The 20692-nt window shown below is 41.9% G+C and overlaps 1 protein-coding gene and 1 non-coding gene across 4 annotated transcripts in view; one reads left to right on the forward strand and one right to left on the reverse strand.

Annotated features, from left to right (window-relative positions):
• The window catches only part of Scn3b (sodium voltage-gated channel beta subunit 3), a 24724-nt gene extending 13861 nt beyond the window's left edge, over nucleotides 1-10863 (reverse strand). The window contains exons 1-3 of one of the 3 annotated variants that reach the window (XM_047515696.1): nucleotides 10487-10860; nucleotides 9099-9178; nucleotides 2195-2358 (exon numbers count right to left, since the gene is read on the reverse strand). In XM_047515696.1, the coding sequence (XP_047371652.1) occupies nucleotides 2195-2358; nucleotides 9099-9153 (219 nt within the window). In that variant the 5' untranslated portion in view covers nucleotides 9154-9178; nucleotides 10487-10860. Of the gene's footprint in view, nucleotides 1-2194; nucleotides 2359-9098; nucleotides 9179-9605; nucleotides 9939-10486 lie in introns of those variants that run through there. The other 2 variants (XM_047515697.1, XM_047515698.1) reach the window with 2 other exon arrangements.
• Nucleotides 10864-11822: 959 nt separating this feature from the next.
• LOC124960828 (U12 minor spliceosomal RNA) lies at nucleotides 11823-11971 on the forward strand. The gene has a single exon (XR_007104150.1). It is a non-coding gene; the product is annotated as a U12 minor spliceosomal RNA (small nuclear RNA).
• The last annotated feature ends 8721 nt before the right edge of the window (nucleotides 11972-20692 follow it).

A 20692-nucleotide genomic window follows, 5' to 3' on the forward strand; every position in this document is an offset into this window, starting at 1 on the left:
CAGGATGGAAGAAAGGAGCAGGAAGTGAGAGAACCGTGTGACCAGGAGACCCAGAATATGGGGGTGTGATGAAGAGGAGCAGAGGAGAACAGGGAAGGTAGCAAAGACAGAGAAAGATGGGCACAGGCAAATGGGAGGGGCAGGCAGGAAGTTTGGTAGGAAAAATACGGGGGGAAGTGGGAGAACAAAGAAACGTGGAGAAACATAATGAAGACCAGGAGGGGAAATTGAGAGAAAGAAATGAGTGGAAGGAGATAGAAGGGGAGCATAAGAGAGAGAGAGTAAGGTGTGTCATTGGCAGCCAGCGACAGAACAAGGTGAGGAGATCAAGAGAGGCGGTTTCATTAGCAGTGAAGACACCTGACAGTCCTGGGCTCAAAATGTGACCTCTGAGCAGCTACCCATTAAGGGACTGCAGGGAAATCTGGGCCAGGCCAGAGGAAGGGAGTCTAGGATGCTGAATTGTGACCAATGATCAGGGATCTGCCAACTCAGAGGCACATGCCAGGGCTTTTGCTTTGCTTTGGGCTAATTCGAATCTGCTCTCTTAAATGTCTTTTCTCAGGCACCTCCCCTTCTGACATGACACCTTTCTTCCCTATAGCTGTGCTATTCATTCTAGTCTAGTCTCCACTAGCCCCATGTGGCTACTTAAATTCAAATTCCTGGAAACTGAATGCACAATTCAGTTACTCATTTTGGGCAGGCCTAGAAGCAGTGTGGGCAGCTGGTGCATGACTGGGCCTGACGTCTATGGGGGCCTCTGCATCTGGTCTCCTGTAAGCTGGGCACTAGCTTCAGCTGCAGATTCATGGATGTGTCACTCTCAAGCCTGAGCCAGGCTCTGGGAAGTCTCTACTGGTTTCTATCTTGGTACCTTTGTAGAGCCAACCTACACCAATATGGCACATAGAACCTAGGTTAAGGCTTTAAGACAAGTAGAAAGAAGAGCATGCCTAACTCAATTTCAACTTCACTCTGCTGTTGTCTCCATTAAAAGTCTCTGTGGAGGAGAAGTGCCCCCAGGAAGGCAAGACAGAGGCCTGAAAAGAGGCTTTAATCTGCTATCAGACCAACTGGGTCAAATCTAAACTCTCTTACTAACTTAACCTCTTTGAGCCTCAGTTTGCTCATTTCTCTCTCTCCTCTCTGTATGTGTATACATTTCTATACAGATATGTATGTGGATATATATATTCACTCATATATGCATCTTTTTCTCTAGGAAACACTTAATACAATGCTTACTATATTCCGGAAACTGCTTTAAATGCATCAAGAGTTAGAATTCATAAATCCTGGTAACAACCCTATATAAGGTAGCTATAATTTATGTCCCCATTTAAAAATAAAGAAACCAAAGCACCAAGAGGTTGAGCAACACGGACATGGATCCAGACACAAATAGTGTGTGGGTAAAGAATCAACCCCAGGGAACCTGCTCCAGAGTCAGTGAAAGTATCAGTAATGGTCATCTCCAAGGTGGTATCCCAAACATATAACAACCACATCAGCACTGGCACAAACCAACCAGACTGACATCGCTTGTGACACTGGTAGAGTTGGGAAATTTCCTGTTCTTCCAGGAGCAAATCCTTTCGTTTCCAGATCCTGGGGAAGCCTGGGGATTCCTGGCGGGAAGGATGGAGGCATGACCACTGGGAGACACACATTGCAGCGAGTCTCCACTATAAAACTAGGTAAGTCCTCTAGGTACAGATATGGTTGTACTGGGGACACCAGTAGAATATCAACTTTGGTCATCCCTGCCATTCTTATTTCACTGGGATGGTGAGAGTTAAAACAGCTGTGTGATTTCACATGAGGCTTCATGTTCATTCAGTTTCTTTACCAGTTGAATCCATCTCCGGATGGTGGGGAAGACGAAATGAATACACCTGCAAGAGGCCTAGCAGGGTGCCTAGCCTAGCCTAGGCTCTCAATTCGATTGATTGATTTCTTTGTCCTCCTTCCTCTGCCTGTAACCAGGGCTGCTTGCTGCTGGATAAGTGCCCTCCCTTTCACAAAAGCTGAGCTAAACTAAGGCTGGAAGGCATCTCCTCAGGAGCTGTCAGTGCTCAGAAGAAAAAGAGCCAGTGAGTGTTAGATCCTCATCCTGCAGACAGGCACAGGAGCCAGGCATACAACAGCACAGAGAAACACAAGAAAGGCCAGAGCCAGCATTCTGACATACAAGGAAATCTTTACCGCCCTCGGGCCTGTAGAACCACTCCACCACCGTGGTGGCCTCCACCTCCTCCCTCTTCATGCAGGAAATGCAGCGCAGCTTCATAGGGTTGCCCTGGACAGCCTCCGTCTCCGAGGGCACTTCCACACATACAGGGAAGCAGACGCTGACTGGAGGGAGCACAGAGGATAGGGAAGGGACAGCGGGCAGTGGGAAAGGGGGCAACCAGAGGGAGGCATAGGAGAACAAGGAGGGAGAGAGAGAAGACAGAGAAGAATCATGAGACAAAATTGAAAATACCTCTTTCCCTGAGTCCACACCCAAGATCCCTAAGCATACACCCTCAGAACAGGAATAGAGCAAGATGAAGGAGACATGGATGATCCAGATGTTGAATGAAAGCCGCCTCCTAGGAGCAATCAAGATGCAGCACAGGACAGTCTTAGTGCCTACCTTCAAAGTCTTAGAGTCTAGGTGGGAGACAGGGCATCCATGGACCATCCACCCACCCGGTCTTTAACCAGCGTTCACTGAAATCCACTCTATACCAGGTCTATGCTAGCCTGGAGATGGAAAGAGGAACAAAACACTAACCACACCCTCGAGGCATTTATAACACAGAAGGGAACGTGTTTCTACCTATGATAAACATATTCCTCCTGGGGAAGGGAGGGGAGAGGCTGTTAGGCTGAAACCAGAAAGGTAGCCAGATGGATCCCTGCCTTGAAGATCTCTTTGTGTCCTTCACAGCATGAGGCGTCAAGTGCTCTAAGGCCATGGAGAGATGGAGCCACATCTGCGTTTTAAGAAACCTGTGGGTGGTTCTGACACTTGGACAGTGCAGCAACCCTGGGGAACATGATAGACTGACCACTAAGCTAGAACAAGTCTCAATGAAGAGTAGAGGGAGACTAGGTAAAAATTCTAGAGAGGTCAGATTGTGGGACACTTTACATGCCATGTGGAGGTTTAGACTTATAGTTCTTGCCTTCTAGACAAAGTCTATTTCAAGAAAAATATATCAGATTGAAAATTCAGAAAATTGAAAGTGGGACACAGCTGTCAAATAAAACAAGAGCAACTGTGGGCTGCATTAACAGATGCACAGTGTGCAGAAGGAAGGAGGTGCAGTTCCTCTGCAGTGTTCAGAACAAATCTGGACTGCTATGATAGTTCAGGATGCCACATTTTCAAAAGGAATTTTGATGAGTGCATGCCCAAAGATGAACAAGATGGTGAGGGGCCCACAGACAGACTTCAAGTCTGTAAGGAAAGAATGGGAGGACTCGGGATGCTGAGCTTGGGCACAGAAAATACCTATTTTCAAATATCTGAAGCTGGCAGATGGAAGAAAATTTGATTTTACCAAACTTCAAAATTTATAAGAAAAAAATAAGCTTAGCACAATAAAATTTTTTTTTCTAATATTAGAGCTATTTATAAATGCAAAAAACTATCCAGTAAGGGGGTTTATACCTCATGGTTTGGAAGATTAAAAAATAAACTGGTCACCAAGAATTCTTGTGTCAGGACTCTGAAGGCTCCTTCTGAAATTGCCCTCTCATGAACCAATGATACAAACAGAACTTCTAAGAAGAAAAATAAACAACACACATCGACATTTTTAAAAGAAACTAGTTCATCATTAATAGCCTGTCCATCTACTAAAAGTTCTAAACTATAGGAGATTAAAATGAGACTGATATAAACTAATTTTGAGTCAAAAATTAATACTGTGATTGGCTCAGAAGTCAATAGATTTTATTTCCATTTTTAAACTTAAGAGTTTAAAAACTAGTGGCATTATAAGGCTGGGGTTGTATCTCAGTGGTGAAGCACTTGCCTAGCATGTGTGAAGCACTGGGTTCGATCCTCAGCACCACATATAAATAAATAGATAAAATAAAGGTCTACCAACATCTAAAAAAAAAAAAAAAAAACTACTGGTACTGTAATTAATTTGAGGTTTAAACAGTCAGCATCAAGGAAATATTAATTGGTTCTTAAACTCAGGTAAGCTGGGCTAGTGTTTTCTTGTATCTGAATAAGGGTCTTGATAATTTGATAAAGAGAGGGTCCACTTCTAGGGAACACTGATCAGAAACGCCTTCAGCATGTGATGAGTTTAAAGTCTTGATCACAATCCTGCTTTTAAAAAAAGGAGGCATTGTTTGTGCAGAAGTTTGTGAGTGTACAGAGGGGCAGAGGGCATACAGCAAGAACTCTAGCGTGGCATCTTGGGGTCCATCCATATTAAACAAAGAGGTGGTAAAGGCAAGTTAGTTCAATGTCGGTGATCTCAGAAGCAGGACAGGTAAAGTCCCAAGGAAGGCACAGTTACAACTATAGAGGTAGGATGAAGATTGTATTTGGCAACTGAAGGGATGGGTTTGATCCACTAACCTCTCTGAGACTTGGTTTATTCACCAGTAAAATGTTAAAAACAATGTGTCTGCCGTGACAATTCTATGTATTTGTGTGAAGGCATTTTATATGTCACTTATTAATGTTATTTCATCATGGATTTGTTTGCTCATTTATTTGAAAAATGTACTGAATACCCACCGTGTGCTGGGCATTGTTCTAAGCACTGCAAACCAAAGAGAATCATCTCCATTCTCATCAAGTCAAATTCCAAGATGAGGAGAAAGAAAAGAAACTACATTATATTCTAATAAGTACTGTGAGAAAAACAAAACACAGGATAAGAGAGAGGAAGGGAGAGTGAATGCAGAGGGTCATTAGAGGTGGCCTCCCTGGGAAGGTGACATGGGGCAGTCACTGAAGGAAAAAAATGAGGGAATGAGCTACAAGTATGCATGTGTGACGTCATGCCAAGCAGGGGGAAAAGCAACTTGAGGGCCAAGGGTCCAAAGGATTGTGCTTGTCATATTCAAGAGAGCAAAGAGCAAAGAGCAATCACTGCTCCTGGGGTCCTGGATAGCACACTGCAAAAAGGCCACAAAACCCTCCCACCTCATCTGCTTGCCCTTTGCAATACAACATCCTGCTCTTTCTGTCAAGAGGTCAAATCTATTTCTCCACCCCTCAGTCTCCAGCACACCACTGCCTGTCTTTCTATTGAAAGAAAGCTCTTTGCAAAGAGCTAGCAATGTGGGGAATACAGCAAACAAAGTCAGGGTAGCAGGAATGAAACTGGCAAGAGAGGTCAGGGAAGGATGGCAGCCGGTTTTATAGGCCATGTTAGAACTTTGACTTTTGCTTAGAGTGACATGGGGAGCCCTGGAGGGTTCTGAGTGGAAGCATGGTCAGATCTGATTTGTACTAAATTACATGATCAGTCGGCGTTTTTGAGACTAAACTGGAGAAGTAAAGGGGGACCAGAGTGGAAGCAGAAAGAACAGATAGGAAGCTGATACAGTAGTCAGACTGGAAGATGATTTTGCTTGGATGAAGATGATAAAAGAGATAATGGGGTTTAAAAGGGAATCATTTGCTGAGTTAACATTGTTGAATAGGCTAAAGGGGTGTGCTTTAGTGACCAAATAGATGAGGTGGCCAGGACAGGAGCAGAGTCAGGCCATTTATCATCAGGGGAGGAAGGTGGGATCTAAGCAGTCAGGATGGTGAATGTCTAGCAGCAGCCTGTAGAGCAGTCCTTTTCTTTTCAGGGATGATAATCCAAGCTATCCTCAGAAAGCCCAGTGCTGTCCTTCTCCTGGCCAAAGTCCAGCTTCAAGGCAGAAGCACACTGCTCCTGGGATCCTGGATAGTACATTGCAAAATGGCCACAAAGCCCTCCCTCCTCATTGGCTTGCCCTGTGCAATATGACTTCCTGCTCCTTCCATCGAGAAGCAAAGTCCGTTTCTCCACTCCCAAGTCTACAGTGAACCACTGTGTAATGCTGCAGGTATCCAAGGAAAGAGTGTACGTATGGGAGGAGAACTACTCACATCGCTGCCTATCAATGATAATAAACTCCTGGAATAATGTTGGTCAAATGATTTGACCTTTGGACTCCTTTTTAATTTCCATAGTAATAAGGAAGAAACTTAGGAGAAGGAAGATTATGATGCATTGATGATAATTATGTTCAACTCCTCTATTGCCTCCAAATTTTTCTCTTCTTTAGTCAACGTCAAACTGCCTCTCCTAAGCTCGCCCTAAAATACTTCCTTTGCAATAAGGTGATGAAGGTTTTAATTAGAATGTAAATATTTTCCAAAACAGGGTCATAAATGCAATTAGTTTTAGATGTAAACTCCTGAGATCATCAGATTCGCCAGTCATTTAGCAGGGTCTTAAAGGAATGAGATCTAGGAAGGGCTACTAGGGGAAAAGGAAAAATTCCCCAACACAGGGGACCAGTGGGAGAATAGACCTGAAGAGGAAGAGCAGAGAAGGCAACCGGGAGCTAAGGGATGGGTGATGGCATGGGGAAAGCGGGAGGGAAGGATCAGAGGAGAATTGCAAAGGACAGCAATTGTGCACAGCAGCACGTGTCCACAGAGGAGCACTAGAAAACTGAGGTCAGAAGACAGGATTCTCCAGCAAGTTCTTTCCTCTCCCTGTACTCTTTCTCTCATCCCTAAACTGGAAACAATACTCCTTTCCCTTCAGTACCCCATAGAATTGATATGGAGACCAAAAGAAATATTGAATAGAAAATTGCTTTGTAAACTGTGAAGCGTCAGCCAACTGTAGGTTTAAAAACTCTTAAAATTATATGATTTATTAAGTAAGAGAAATAAGTGAGCTTTTTTTCAATACATGCAGAAAGTACGTGGAGAAGACTCTTTCTATTCATACTGGCCGTCATGTAAAAAAATCAGTTTGAGAAGGTGGAACATGTCTAGCTAAGTGCTCTCCAATATTATAATTACATGCAAATAAAATGAAATTGCATTTGTAAGTGAGTCTCTTTCTCTTACATTTAACAAACAGGCATCCTGAACTCCTCTTTACCTTTGGCAGTTTCTGAGTCTGGTGAACCAATGTCTAGGTTGAAAAGGTGCTGAGAATGAGCAAGGAGAGATGTAATGTGTTCAGATTTTCCAAATTTGTGGGGGGTGGGGTGGAGGAGAAGGATGGGCAATCCAACAATTCTAGCAGTAGTCTGTAAACATTTCCGCTTCATTCAGTTGTGAAACTGACAGGAATGTGAGATGTCATCTATGACAACTTCCAAACTTTACATATAAGGAAACAGATTCTCTTAGGTTGTACAATAGAAGCAACCCAGACTTTGCAAGTCCTAGGCAAAAAATTCCTGGGCTATATAGCATGCTCTCCCATTCCACTGGAATTCAAACAGGGATGCTAAATGCTTAAATTAGAGTCCGGGAAGAAAGGCTTTTTGGACTTCACCTACACCCTTCTCTACAACTTCAGCTTTGCCCACACTCTCTCTTATCCTGTCAGACTAACCTCTCCTAAGCCTCACATCCCTAGCATTTCCCTGGAGCAAATCTCAGCCTTAATCTTCAAGGCAGGTGAGCTCATTGGCAACCTATTATGTCTGCTTCATCTCTAAGTCTGGTGTACTCCACTGGGGTTGGATGGCAGTGAGACTGCCTTTGGGGCTGGCATTATTCTCCCTCTTCATCCTTCCTAGCCTGTCTCATCAGGCATTTTTTTTCCAACAGGAAGCTTGGCTCTGCCTCTAGTCACATGCAAAATTCAGATAATGCTGGCAGCCAGAGTTAGACCCAGAGACTGGACAAAGTGATACTAAGGCAAAAAGGCAATTCTCATCAGCATGTCTGTCACTGCACAGGCGGCATGAATTTCATGCCAAGCATGGGAGCATAATCCACTTGTCTATTTTCAGTAAGGGGGTAGGCACAATCCAATTATCCTTTTTATATTGATTTTAGCATGGAGAAAGGTAGCAAAGATCATGTAAAGCAATTTAACAACTAAAGAGACCTATGTTCGATTTAAGAATCTAATCAGAGATACCAAGGCAGAGATGCCTAGAGCCTAGAACTGCACATACACACACCCACAATGTTCACACCAGTCCATTCAGATGTCTATACTAACATGCTCATACACATGCTAGTGCAGACATTCAGACACTGAGACTCAGAGACACAAAGTAAAATATGGTCTCTATCACAGAGTGAGACACTATCACATAGACTCTTAACTCCCTTTGCACACATTCAGGCACCCCACTTCAAGCCCATCCCTTGACATTGCTCTGCCTAGCCTTACTGTTGCAAGTGTAGGTGTAACTTATTTGGAGGGGGGAAGGTCATCTCAGTCTCTCACTGCTGACAAGTTTATTCATTTCTGAGGACAAAAAACCCCAGCTCCCCAAACATCAAAGCATCTTAGTTCCACATGTTTGTGTACCACCCCCCCAAAAAAGCATTTCCCAGTTTGTCCACTTATGGACTACACAGCAGCAAAGGACTTAAACCTGTTTTCCCCTTATTATTTACCAAATTAAGCAGATAGATCAACAATCAAAGCATTTTTCACTCTCAAAATCCACCGAGTTTTTGTATTGTTGTTGCTATATTAAATATAGAGAAATGAATCTGAAGACCCAGGGAGCTTTCCAGGAGAACTGACTCCTCACTGAGAAAGGAAATGTAACTGCAAGAAAGATTTTTTTTTTTTAATAATGAACGTGGCTACGTTCCCTTTCAGTAAAGGGTGGGGGTGGGGGGGGACTTAGGAATGATCACGAAAGGAGGAGAAGTCAAAGAACCACCAAAGAAGGTTGGGGGAATAAAGCTGTCGGACAGCGAGAGGCGCCTTTCTAATCTTAAAATTCTGGCTCACATGGAACCCATTTAGATCTCCATGTCTGGCAGACATGTACAGAGGGAAGCCAACCAGAGCTTCTTTTTTGTCACCAACGACATCAATAAGTGTTATTATCGTTAGCATGATTACTGTTATCTGCATCATGCATGGCAGGGTGCTGGTACTTACCCCAGTAGATGAGAACCAGAGAAACCAGGGGAAACAATCTGTTGAAGGCAGGCATCTTTTTCGGCGGGTGTTTTCCGGGGCTAAAGGGAGAGATTCCCTCAGTCAAGGACTGAGCCCTTAGATTCTTTCGAGGAAACCCTTTGGGACGAATTGCCCAAAGAGGGCGACTTTCTGACTGAAAGAAGGGCGAAGCGCTGTGCCTGTAGAGGCTCTGCGGGCGTTTGGAACCGGGAAGGGGGGACGGTCTCAGCTCCAACCTATCCCAGCAGAACCCACAACAGAACCCAATTCGAGGGAGCGATCAGCAGTGCCGCACACTCTCCCCGGAGCGGGTTGCGGGATCCGACTCAGGACCACGGACAGTAGCTTCCCCGCCCACCCCGGAACTTCTCATTCCAGTTGCTCCCCCGCGTTTCTGGCTTGCGCCCAGGGCAAGCTCAGCCCGGCAGGGAGTCGCACGGCTGGCTCTAGGAGGCTGGGCTGTCGAAGGGGTCCATGTTGATTCACCTCTCGCTTCCCCTTTCAACAGCTACCAGGATCCACCCAGACCCGGGAGCTCCGGCTTCTTCCAGCCCGCCCAGCTTCTTCGGCTGGGCGTGTCCCTGAACCCGAAGCCACTGGGGCCTCCCGTCTGGGATACAGAATTCGTCCCACGTCGGTCCTGTACACAACGGCCTCGGCTCCCCAGGGGGTTCAGAGGGGCCGGGAAGGAGGTGGAAGCTTCTGTAGGACTGGCGATGTCGGCGTGGAGGTTGGAGAGAGAAAGGGTGCCCCTCCCCCGGAGCTCGCCCCTGGATCGTGCAGGGTTCCGACCCTGGGTTGCAGGCGATCGGCTGCCCCTCTCAGGGCCCCCGGGCGGTGTGTGCTGTTAGCCTTGACATGCGCAGGCGATTCTCCGCCCCCACCCCCACCCCCACCACGGACCCACCCCCTTGGGCACACGTTCCCCACCCCCAGACAGGCGTGCCCCTCCCAGGGCCGAGCGCGCCGCGGAGCGGGGGCGGAGCCCAGCTCAGCGCAAACACCTCCAGCCCGGGAGGTGTCTCGTCTTGCTGCCTCTATCAGGGTCCCTCTCTTACGCTTAGATACCTCTCCCCAGCAGCCTCCACCGCCTCCCACCAACTCATACCCTCCGAGAGGCAACTCTCTACTCCTACTCCCGCAGATACGCTTGCCTCCAGCTCCGGGAAGGGGAGGGCCAAATCTCTTTCAGGCAATGATGTCATATGCAATGTACACATTAAATGGCTCCTGGCTTCTTTCCTCCGACCCCATCCCCTCCAGCTCTCCCTGTCCAGCCTTCGTCTACCTTGATTAATTGGATCCCAGAACAACGAATGCAGCAAGATAATCCTTTCTTAGGACTATGGGGTAGGGGTGAGACGCACCTGTGCCGGTGTTTACTTCATCTCCCAGAGAGGTGATCCAAATGTCGGTGGAGGGGAGAGTATTAGGAGTTAGGGGTAAGAGGACTGCTCTTCCACTCCCAGGTGTTTCGTGGTCCTCATGGCTCTAACCGCTTTTTCTTTTCCTTCCCTCTTTCTTTCCCTACCTCCCTCCTTCCTTGCTTGCTTTCTTTTTTCTTAACAGTCTGGTTTGGCGTCTTCCAACTCTTAGCCGCTCCCTAGTCCTCGCAGCTGCTTGAGTGTCTCCGCCCAATTTCTGGAAGGGAAACCTGAAACTTCACACTCAGTTATAAACCCAAATTGACATAACAGGTTAGGAATGCTGGAACTGAAGTGCAAGATTAATAGGAAAAGATTGGTACAAAAGCCTGCCCCCCAGCTACCTTCTTCTTATTCTCCTGCTGCTCTCTTGCTAAAAGGGGAAGCTTAACACTGATATTCCAAAAGGGAACACAGAGTAACAGCTGACTGTAAGTGAACCACTCACAGGAAATGCTCTCTCATAACATATCATAACACACACAGCAACAGAACGTCCAAATATCTTCCTGAGCAGAAGCCACTGCTCTATAAACTCTATCAACATAAAAGACCAGCCCTTGAAGCATACTGTGCTAAATTTGGATGGGTAGTTAAAGTTGATTTAATTCAACTTCCTTTCCAGTGTGTAAATCCCCTCAAGAATGTTCCTGAGGAAGGTGCTTGACTTTTTTTTTTTTTTTTTCTTGTAACAGGTCATTACTTCACAAGTTTGACACTTCAATGTTTAAATAAGTTTTTATTCAGTTGAATTCTGTAACCCTTCCTCCTCAAACTCCATTAGATGTTTGTAATGTTTTCTGCTAAAGAAGCTGCATTACCCGGCTCCAAACAACGACAGCAACAAGAAAAACGTTTTTTGTTTGTTTGTCTGGTTTTGTATTTTGGATTGGGCTCATTCCTTAGTTTCAATTATTTGAAACTTAATGTGCAATTAAACAGTGTACAATCATTTCCTATGGTTTCCGACCTTTAGCTACCCTGGTCATTTTCTCAGGAGGATTTTTAGTTTATCACATGATTTCTCCAAGTGAAGGAGGTTCCCTGTGTGGTCTCATCAGGACAAATCCAGTGGAATTATGACCACATTTGCTTTAGAGAGTGTATGTATTCAAATACATATGAATTACATTTAAGTCATAATCATCTTATGTCCAGTTAAAATCCCAAAGCATCTTTCACGCAACCTGTTGTAGAGTCAGTTTGAATTTGTGCAGGGTATTTTAGAAAAAATTTTAATGAAAGTTTTCACTTACTGCTGTTAACATTTATTAGTGGTTTGCCTCAACTTTATGAGCAAGGAAAATTAAGATTCAGGTGGTGGCTGATTCCTCACTGCTAATGTGAGATTAATTTTTGAGCTGGTAAAGATTTCCCCTATGGTGACCTGCCTACTTTTCAGAAGACCTGGGAGTCAGGATCTGTCCATTCCTATATACTAAAAAAGTAAATTGGTCTATCTCTTTACACCTGAGAGGAACATAAGTAGTCCCTAGCATAGGTTCCCCTTTGACATCTCTATAGCATTAAAATGGCTAATTAAAAAAATCTATTAGTTGCAACCAAGTATCGAATTCTGTTAATACTTTTATCAAATTCTAATTCAATCACCCAATATATCTATCTTCTTTAGCTTAATTAAGGTCTGACAATCACTTGGTCTCCACACATCAGGTTTTGAAACAATGAATAGCAAAAACAAAAACTAGGAGTCCTTTGACATGCCCCTAATACCTCACTTTAACTTAACAATGAGCTACTAATTAAAGTTGTTTAGTAGGTTGCTCAATCATAAATAAATACCTATACACCTCTTCTTACTTCTCTATGTATAGTGTGACACATTTTGAAAACTTAGAATAAATGGCATATGTTAGAGGAATTAGATATATAATACTCCATAGGAAAGAAGTAGGATCAATATTTTAGTTTTACATGGAAACGAATTTTCAGCAAAATATTTCAAACAATTTCAAAGAGGAATGAATTATTTTCATTATGTTTCAAACAGTTTTTTTCCAAACAGGGATATTTAGAAGGGAAAATCTAGGGTTAGCATTTAGAAAGAATTGTGATAAAATTTCAGTCATCTTTGATATTCTATTTTTATTGAAAGTCTTATCAAGATTGAAATAAATAGGGTGACTGAAATATTTTTAGTCCAATAATTCTATCAAGTGCCATACACTAATCACAGCAGGCTTAGATTAACTTTATTAATTTTTTAATTTGTTCTTTTTAGATATACATGATGGTAGAGTATATTTTCACATATTACATCTACATGGAGTATAAATTATTCTAATTAGGATCCCATTCTTGTGGCTGTACATGAGGTGGAGTTTCACTGGTCGTGTATTCATATATGAATATAGGAAAATTATGTCTCATTCATTCTACTGTCTTTCCTAATGCCATTCTCACTCCCTTCCTTTCATTCCACTTTGTCTAATCTGGTGATCCTCTCTTCTTTCTCCCACCCTTACTGCATGGTATTGGCCACAAAAACAGACATGAAGACCAATGGAACAGAATAGAAGACACAGAGACAAACTATATATACAATTATCGCATCCTAGACAAAGATGCCATAAACATATATTGGAGAAAAGATAGCCTCTTCAACAAACGGTGCTGGAAAACTGGAAATCCATATGAATTAGGATGAAATTGAACCCTTATCTCTGACCTGGCACAAAACTCAACTAAAAGTGGATCAAGGACCTCAAGACATTCAGCCAGAGACCCTGTGTCTAGTAAAAGAAAATGTTGGCCTGATGCTCCATCTTGTCAGTGTAAACAACAACTTCCTCAACAAGACTTCTAAAGGGCAAGAAGTAAAATGAAGAATCAATAAATGGGATGGCATCAAACTAAAAAGCTTTTTCACAGCAAAGGAAGCAAATCAAGAATGTGAAGAAAGATCCTACAGAATGGAAGAAAAATTTTGCCCCCTGTACCTCAGATAAAGCATTAATCTCCAGCATATACAAAGAACTCAAAAAACATAACACCAAAAAACCAAATAACCCAATCAATCAATTGGCAAAGGAACTGAACAGGCACTTCATAGAAGAAATATGAATGGTCAACAAATATATGAAAAAATGTTCAACATCTCTAGTAATTAGAGAAATGCAAATTAAAACTACACTGAGATTCCATCTCACTCCAGTCAGAACGGCAATCATCAAGAATACAAGTAACAATAAATGTTGGTGAGGATGTCGGGGGAAAGGTACACTCATATATTGCTGGTGGGACTGCAGATTGGTGCAACCACTATGGAAAGCAGTATGTAGATTCCTAAGAAAACTTGGAATGGAACCACCATTTGACCCGGTCATCCCACTCCTAGATATATACCCAAAGGTCTTAAAATCAGCATATTACAGTGATGCAGCCACATCATGTATATAACAACTCAATGCACAATAACTAAACTATGGAACCAACTTAGGTGCCTTTCGACGGGTAAATGAATAAAGAAAATGTAGAATATATATACAATGGAATATTACTCAGCCATAAATAAGAATGAAATTATGGCATTTACTGGTAAATGAATGGAACTGGAGACTATCCTGCTAAGTGAAATAAGTTAGTCCCAAAAAACCAAAGACTGAATGTTCTATCTGAGATGTGGATGCTATTAATATTTTTATGTCTATTTAGACATATCCCTATTCTTCATAATGTTCTTTTCAAGTCTGCATACTCATGTTGATTATTTTTATATGAGACTTGGGAATAATGTTCTTGCCTCTAGTTTCCATAAGCCACTTCTCATGTCCTATCCTCTGTTGAAAATAGGAGCATTTGGTCCCTTCATGCCTCTGCTGTTTGCCCTAATTTTTGGCAGTGGCACTTAGTCACTTTTGCATGTGCCTCAAGTTCCCTGAAGTACATCGGCCTTGTTGTGAGAGTTTTTAACTCCTTTAAAATGGTTAAGTTCTTCCTTTGTCTTTGCTACTGTTTTTGCTTCAATCCTCTCTTGCTGATGTTTGCTTGATCTTTTCCAATTTAATGATCATCCTTCTCTTGCCATTGATGGTTGTGAAACCATACATTCTGTATATTCCTAACAGTTGACATAGTAATCTTTATATTTTATAAAGTAATACACAGTTGTCCCCTGGTGTTCATGGGGAATTGGTTCCAGGACCCCCACTCACATCAAAATCTGTGGATGCTCAAATCCTTCATTAAAATGGCATTGTATTTGATATAACTTATTTAATTCTCCCATGTACTTTAAAACATCTCTAGATTACTTATAATACAACTATGTAAGTGGTTGTTATGTTATGTTGTTTAGGTAATAATGATGAGAAAAATGGTCTGTACGTGCTCAGTATAGATACATTATTCTTTCCCAAGTATTTTCAACCCCCAGTTGTTGGAATCTATGGTTCAATGCCTGTGAATATAGAGGGCTGGCTATGCTTCTCTTGCTTAAAACCTCCCACAAACTCTCACTGCACTTAAATGAAATCTGGAATCCTCACCTTAGCCTAGCAGGGGTGATCCTGAGTCCTCCACTCTGCCTACCATTCTGTCTTATCCCTAACATTCTAGTTACACATAATTTTTAAAAAATGTACCTCGAACATATCAAAAGGTTTCCCCTGTTATTATTATTACAGCCTTTGCAGCTTATATCCCCTTTGCTTGGACTGCTCTTCATCCTTTGGCTGGTTTCTTGCCATTTCAATCTTGTCTCAAATGCCCTTTAGTGTCACTCCTCCTTGGTCACTCTTCCTAAATTGGTTCCTGTCCAACTCCTGGAGCTACTCTATTTCATGACCCCGTTTTTTGTTTCTTGTGTCTTCTCTCACTATTTAAAATTACCTTATTTTTAATTTACGTACTTGCCTATTTTCTGTCTCCTCTCACCAGGACATTTCTCCTCCATGAAAGAAGCCTTGTTTTCTCCATTTACTGCCGTATTCCTGTGCCTGGCAGGTATTTCATAGAGGAATCAAACTGACAAATGAATGAATGAATGTGGAAGTAAGAATAGTGCCTAGAGTGAAGAGCTGAAGCCAGAATCAATATAAGGAATAGAAAAAGAATCATCAGAGAAATAGGAGAAGGTCCAGCAGGATGCAGTACTACAGTGTCCAGGGAAAAGGAGCCTCAAGACTTAAGGGACATTCCTCCTCTTCAGGGGAACTCCAGGTAATAATGCTCAGAGACTAAGGAAAAGGGTGGTACAGAGCCTGAAGTGTTCAGGGGTTTTGAAATGGAGGTCGCAAAAGTGACTGATAAAGGAACAATGGCATCTGAACTAGGCAGACAGAGGCTAGTTTCCCAAGGGAAGAAACTCATTTCTCTGCAGTTATTGGGGAGGAATTAGAGACAGAAGTAGTGGCAGTGATATTATGAATGAAGAAGGGGACATTGAGATGCACGTATTGGCCTTGGTAAAGCAGGAAGCCATATCATACTTTGAGTTTGGTGATAGGGAGGTCCAGGAAAACGGGAATAGGGAGATGGTCCAAATCACTGGAAGTCCTTTTCTAGAAGACTGTTGAGAGAAGCATTTCAGGATCAATACATACCTGAACTAAGAGTCAAGATGCAGAAATCAGGGGCTGGGGAGATAGCTCAGTCGGTAGAGTGCTTGCCTTGCAAGCACAAAGCCCTGGGTTCAATCCCAGCACCCAAAAAAAAAAAAAAAAAAAAAAAGATGCAGAAATCAGAGCCCAACATAGGCAAATCAAGTGACCTGCTTTTTCTATTCTAAGTAGATTTTGTTAAATAGTGCACACCCCATGAGAGAGAGAGAAAAAACATGTTTATTTTAAGCTGTGGCCACTAAGCACATATGGGATCGAAAGACCTCAGGGCCACCCAGTCATTCCCCCATCCTTCCAGTCAGCTGTGTGGCATTGTGGAAGTTTGGGATTAGAACAGGAAGCAGTGACCTTATGATTAGACTATGTAATCCCTTCCTGGATTTTCACATGGTAGAGAAGCTGATGAGTAATACAGGACCGCCCCCAAAATGTTCTTTGAGACGTATTGAATTTCTTTTTTAAAAAATTCTTTTTAGTTCTATAAAACACCAGAATACACCCTGACAATTTCAAAAGTATGGAACACAATTCAGTCCCCAGTACTTCCCATCTTCCTTCCCCACTTCCCTCCACTCCTCTGATCCCTCTTCAATCTAGTTACAGTTTACTTTTCTTTTTTTCTATTTTCTTTTCTTTTTTTTTTGAATTTAGGGTCCTGTGGGTACACCTGATGCCAGGGCCCACCATGCTACATCTGTGCCACATCCATGCTGTGTACATGGAAAAACTCAGATTCATTCTACTGTTCTTCTCCACTCCACTTCTTCCTCATCCTCAATCCCCTTCATCTACTCTACTGATCTTTCCTCTATTTCGATGAAATTCCCTCTTACGTTTTTTATTCCCCTCCCCCAATTTTGTATTGACTTCCCCATTATCGGAGAAAACATTCAATCTTTGACTTTTTTGGGATTGGCTTATTTTACTTAGCAATAGTCTCCAGTTCCATCCATTTACCAGCAAATGCCATAATCTCATCCTTTTCATAGCTGAGTAATACTCTATTGTGTGTATGTATATATTATATTCTCTTTATCCATTCATCTGTTGAAGGGTACCTAGTTAGTTTCATAGCTTGGCTGTTGTGAATTGTGCTGCTACAAACATTGATGGGCTGCATCATTGTATTACACTGATTTTTAAATCTTTTGGAACTTATCGAGGAGTAGGGATAGCTGAGTCAAATGGTGGTTTCATTCCTTGTATTTTGAGGACTCTCCATACTGCCTTTCAGAGTGTTTGTATTATCTGCAGTCCCAGCAAAAGTGTTTGAGTGTACTTTTCCTCCCACATCCTTGCCAACATTTATTATTATTTGCATTCTTGATAATTTCATTCTGACTGGAGTGGGATGAAATCTCAATGTGGTTTTGATTTGCATTTCCCTAATTGCTGGAGATGTTGGTTTTTTTTTCATATATTTGTTGACCATTTGTATTTCTTCTTTTGACAAGTGTCTGTTCAGTTCTTTTGCCCATTTATTGATTGGGTTGTTTTTTCTGTGCGTGTGCTAAGTTTTTTGAATGCTCTATATATCTAAGGAGCAAGTGGCAAAGATCTTCTCCCCTTCTGTAGGCTCTCTCTTCACACTCTTAATTGTTTCCTTTTCTGTGTAGGAGTTCTTTAATATGATGACATCCCACTTACTAATTTTTAATTTTATTTCTTGTGCTTTGGGAATCATCTTAAGGAAGTCAGTTCCTGAGCTGACATATTGGGATGTTGGCCTACATTTTCTTCTAGATGTTGCAGGGTTTCTCGGTTTAAATCCTTGGTCTTTGGACCACTGTGAGTTAGTTTTGTGCAGGGGAGAGATAGAGGTTAAATTTCATTCTACTATCCAGCACCATTTGCTATAAAGATTATCTTTTCTCCAACATTTGTTTTTGGCACCTTTGTCTACTGTCACATATTTATGTGGATTTGCCTCTGTGTCTTCTATTTCATTTGTCCAGTCAGAGCAATCAGGCAAGAGAAGGAAATTAAAAAGATACAAATAGGAAAAGAAGAGCTCAAATTATCTTTGTTTGCTGACAACATGATCCTATAGTTAGAAGACCCAAAACACTCCACCAGAAGACTTGTAGAGCTCATAAATGAGTTCAGCAATGTAGCGGGATACAGTATCAACACTCATAAATCCTCCAGTGATGAATCTGCTGAAAAATAAATTAGGAAAACTATCTTATTCACAATAAATAGTCTCAAAAAGTACTTGGGAAATAAGCTAACAAAAGAGGTGAAAGACCTCTACAATGAAACCTATAGAACACTAAAGAAAGAAATCAAAGAAGACCTGAGAAGATGGAAAGACCTCCGATGTTTTTGGATAGGCAGAACGATTATTGTCAAAATGACCATACTACCAAAAGTGCTATACAGGGTCAACTCAATCTCCATCAAAATTCCAATAACATTTGTCACAGAACTAGAAAAAGCAGTTATTCTGAAATTCATTTAGAAAAATAAGAGAATCAGAATAGCCAAAGCAATCCTTAGCGAGAAGAGTGAAACAGTAGGCATCACGATGCCAGATCTCAAATTTTTTTTTTTTTTTTGCAGTGTTGGGGATCGAACCCGGGGCCTTGTGTTTGCAAAGCAAGCACTCTACCGACTGAGATATCTCCCCAGCCCTGAGATCTCAAATTATACACAGAGCTATAGTAATAAAAACAGCATGGTATTGGTACCAAAACAGGCTTGAGGACCAATGTATTGAATTTCACTTGAATGATTAGGAAAGTCACAGCTTTCCTGATAACCAAGAGTGCCCAGCCTCCATAGCAACAGCCCATGCCCTAATGAAGTCAGCGCCACCCTGTCACCCTGCTCTTGATAGATCTCTAGGAAGCCCATGCTTATGCCTTGGGAGAATGCTGTTGATGGGTAGTTTTGATAATCCAAACGTGTGAATAAAGAAAATATAATTGGTGATTAAGTACTTTAAGTTTACCAGAAGCAAAGTTATATTTTAAGTATTGCTATTAGCATAGCATAATTTTTTGTTTCATTTGTTCTTTTTGCTATTCATGACAGTAGAATGTATTTCGATATACTACACATACATGAAGTACAAATTCCCATTCTTCTAGTTGTACATGATGTGGAATTACATTGGTTGTGTATTCATATATGAATAGGAAAGAAATGTCCAATTCATTCTACTTCTTTCCTATTTCCATTCCCCCTCCCTCCCTTCATTCCCCTTTGTCTAACCCAAAGTACTTCTATTCATTTTTTAAAACATTTTTAATTGTAGATGGACACAATACCTTTATTTTGTTTATTTAGTTTTTTTATGTGGTGCTGGGGATCAAACCCAGTCCCTCACATGTGGTAGCCAAGCGCTGTACCACTGAGCCACAACCCCAGCCCAACTTCTATTCATCCCTACCACCATTCCCCCTTATTGTGAGTTAGTATCTGCATATCAGAGAGAACATTTGGCCTTTGGTTTTTTGGGGATTGGCTTTTTTCACTTAGCATGATAGTCTCCAGTTCCATTCATTTATTGGCAAATGCCATAATTTCATTTCTCTTAATGGCTGAGTAATATTCCATTGTGGATATATACCACATTTTCTTTATCCATTCGTTTGCTGAAGGGTACCTAGGCTGGTTCCATAGTTTAGCTATTGTGACTTGAGCGGAAGCATAGCGGAAGTTTTAAATGCATTTCTGGCATGAATATGACCAAAGCCCTCAGGGCAGGAGGAAGGAAAAGGTGTCTTGGAGAACTAAGTGTCAATATCATTTTTGCTACTGATCTAAATCCTGTTGATATTTGGGACAAGGGCAATATCTGAGTGATGATTAACTCAATGCTCCTCAGAAATTCTGAAGAAGGAGAAAAAGAAACTACAGAAAGAGTCTAGGTGATAAACAGGAGACCACGTCCTAGGCTTGCTGCTACTCTGAGACAGTTTTGACTTTTCCACCAACCCACTCTGAACCATTCTCCCCCTGCCCTTTCTCCCTGGTACTGGGAATTGAACACTGGGGTGCTTTGCCACTGAGCTAAGTCGCCAGTGCTTTTTATTTCTTATTGTGAGACAGGGTCTTACTAAGTTGCCCAGATTGGCCTCAAACTTGAGTTCCTCCTGCTTCAACTTTCTGAGTCACTGGACTAAAGGTGTGCACCACTGTGCCTGGCTCCAATTCTCTCTTAATAATTGTCAGACTCTTGAGTTGTTGGGAGAACAATGGAGATAATATGCTTAACTGTGTTTTGGATTTTGTCAAGCCATATAAACAAGAAGTATTAGTTACCTGTTCAGATAATTTCTTTAATCCTTACAGGGATATGCTTAGCTGTTAACTTCAGTATGATGTGAAATAATCAGCTTTTCATGATTTATTATTATCTCCATTTTATTGTTTTCATTCGAAACATCATTATATTCATCATCATCGATTTTTGAGGGCATACTTTGGTCCCAGAACAATGGTATGCAATTTATTGGATTGACATTTTTAATTCTCAAAACAATTTTAAGGAGTAGGCACAATTTTTGTGTTTATATTGGGGTGGTGGGAAGAGGGGAATAAATACAAAAGAAGTTAAATG

Source organism: Sciurus carolinensis, chromosome 11 (genome assembly GCF_902686445.1).
Source record: "Sciurus carolinensis chromosome 11, mSciCar1.2, whole genome shotgun sequence".
NCBI lineage: Eukaryota > Metazoa > Chordata > Mammalia > Rodentia > Sciuridae > Sciurus > Sciurus carolinensis.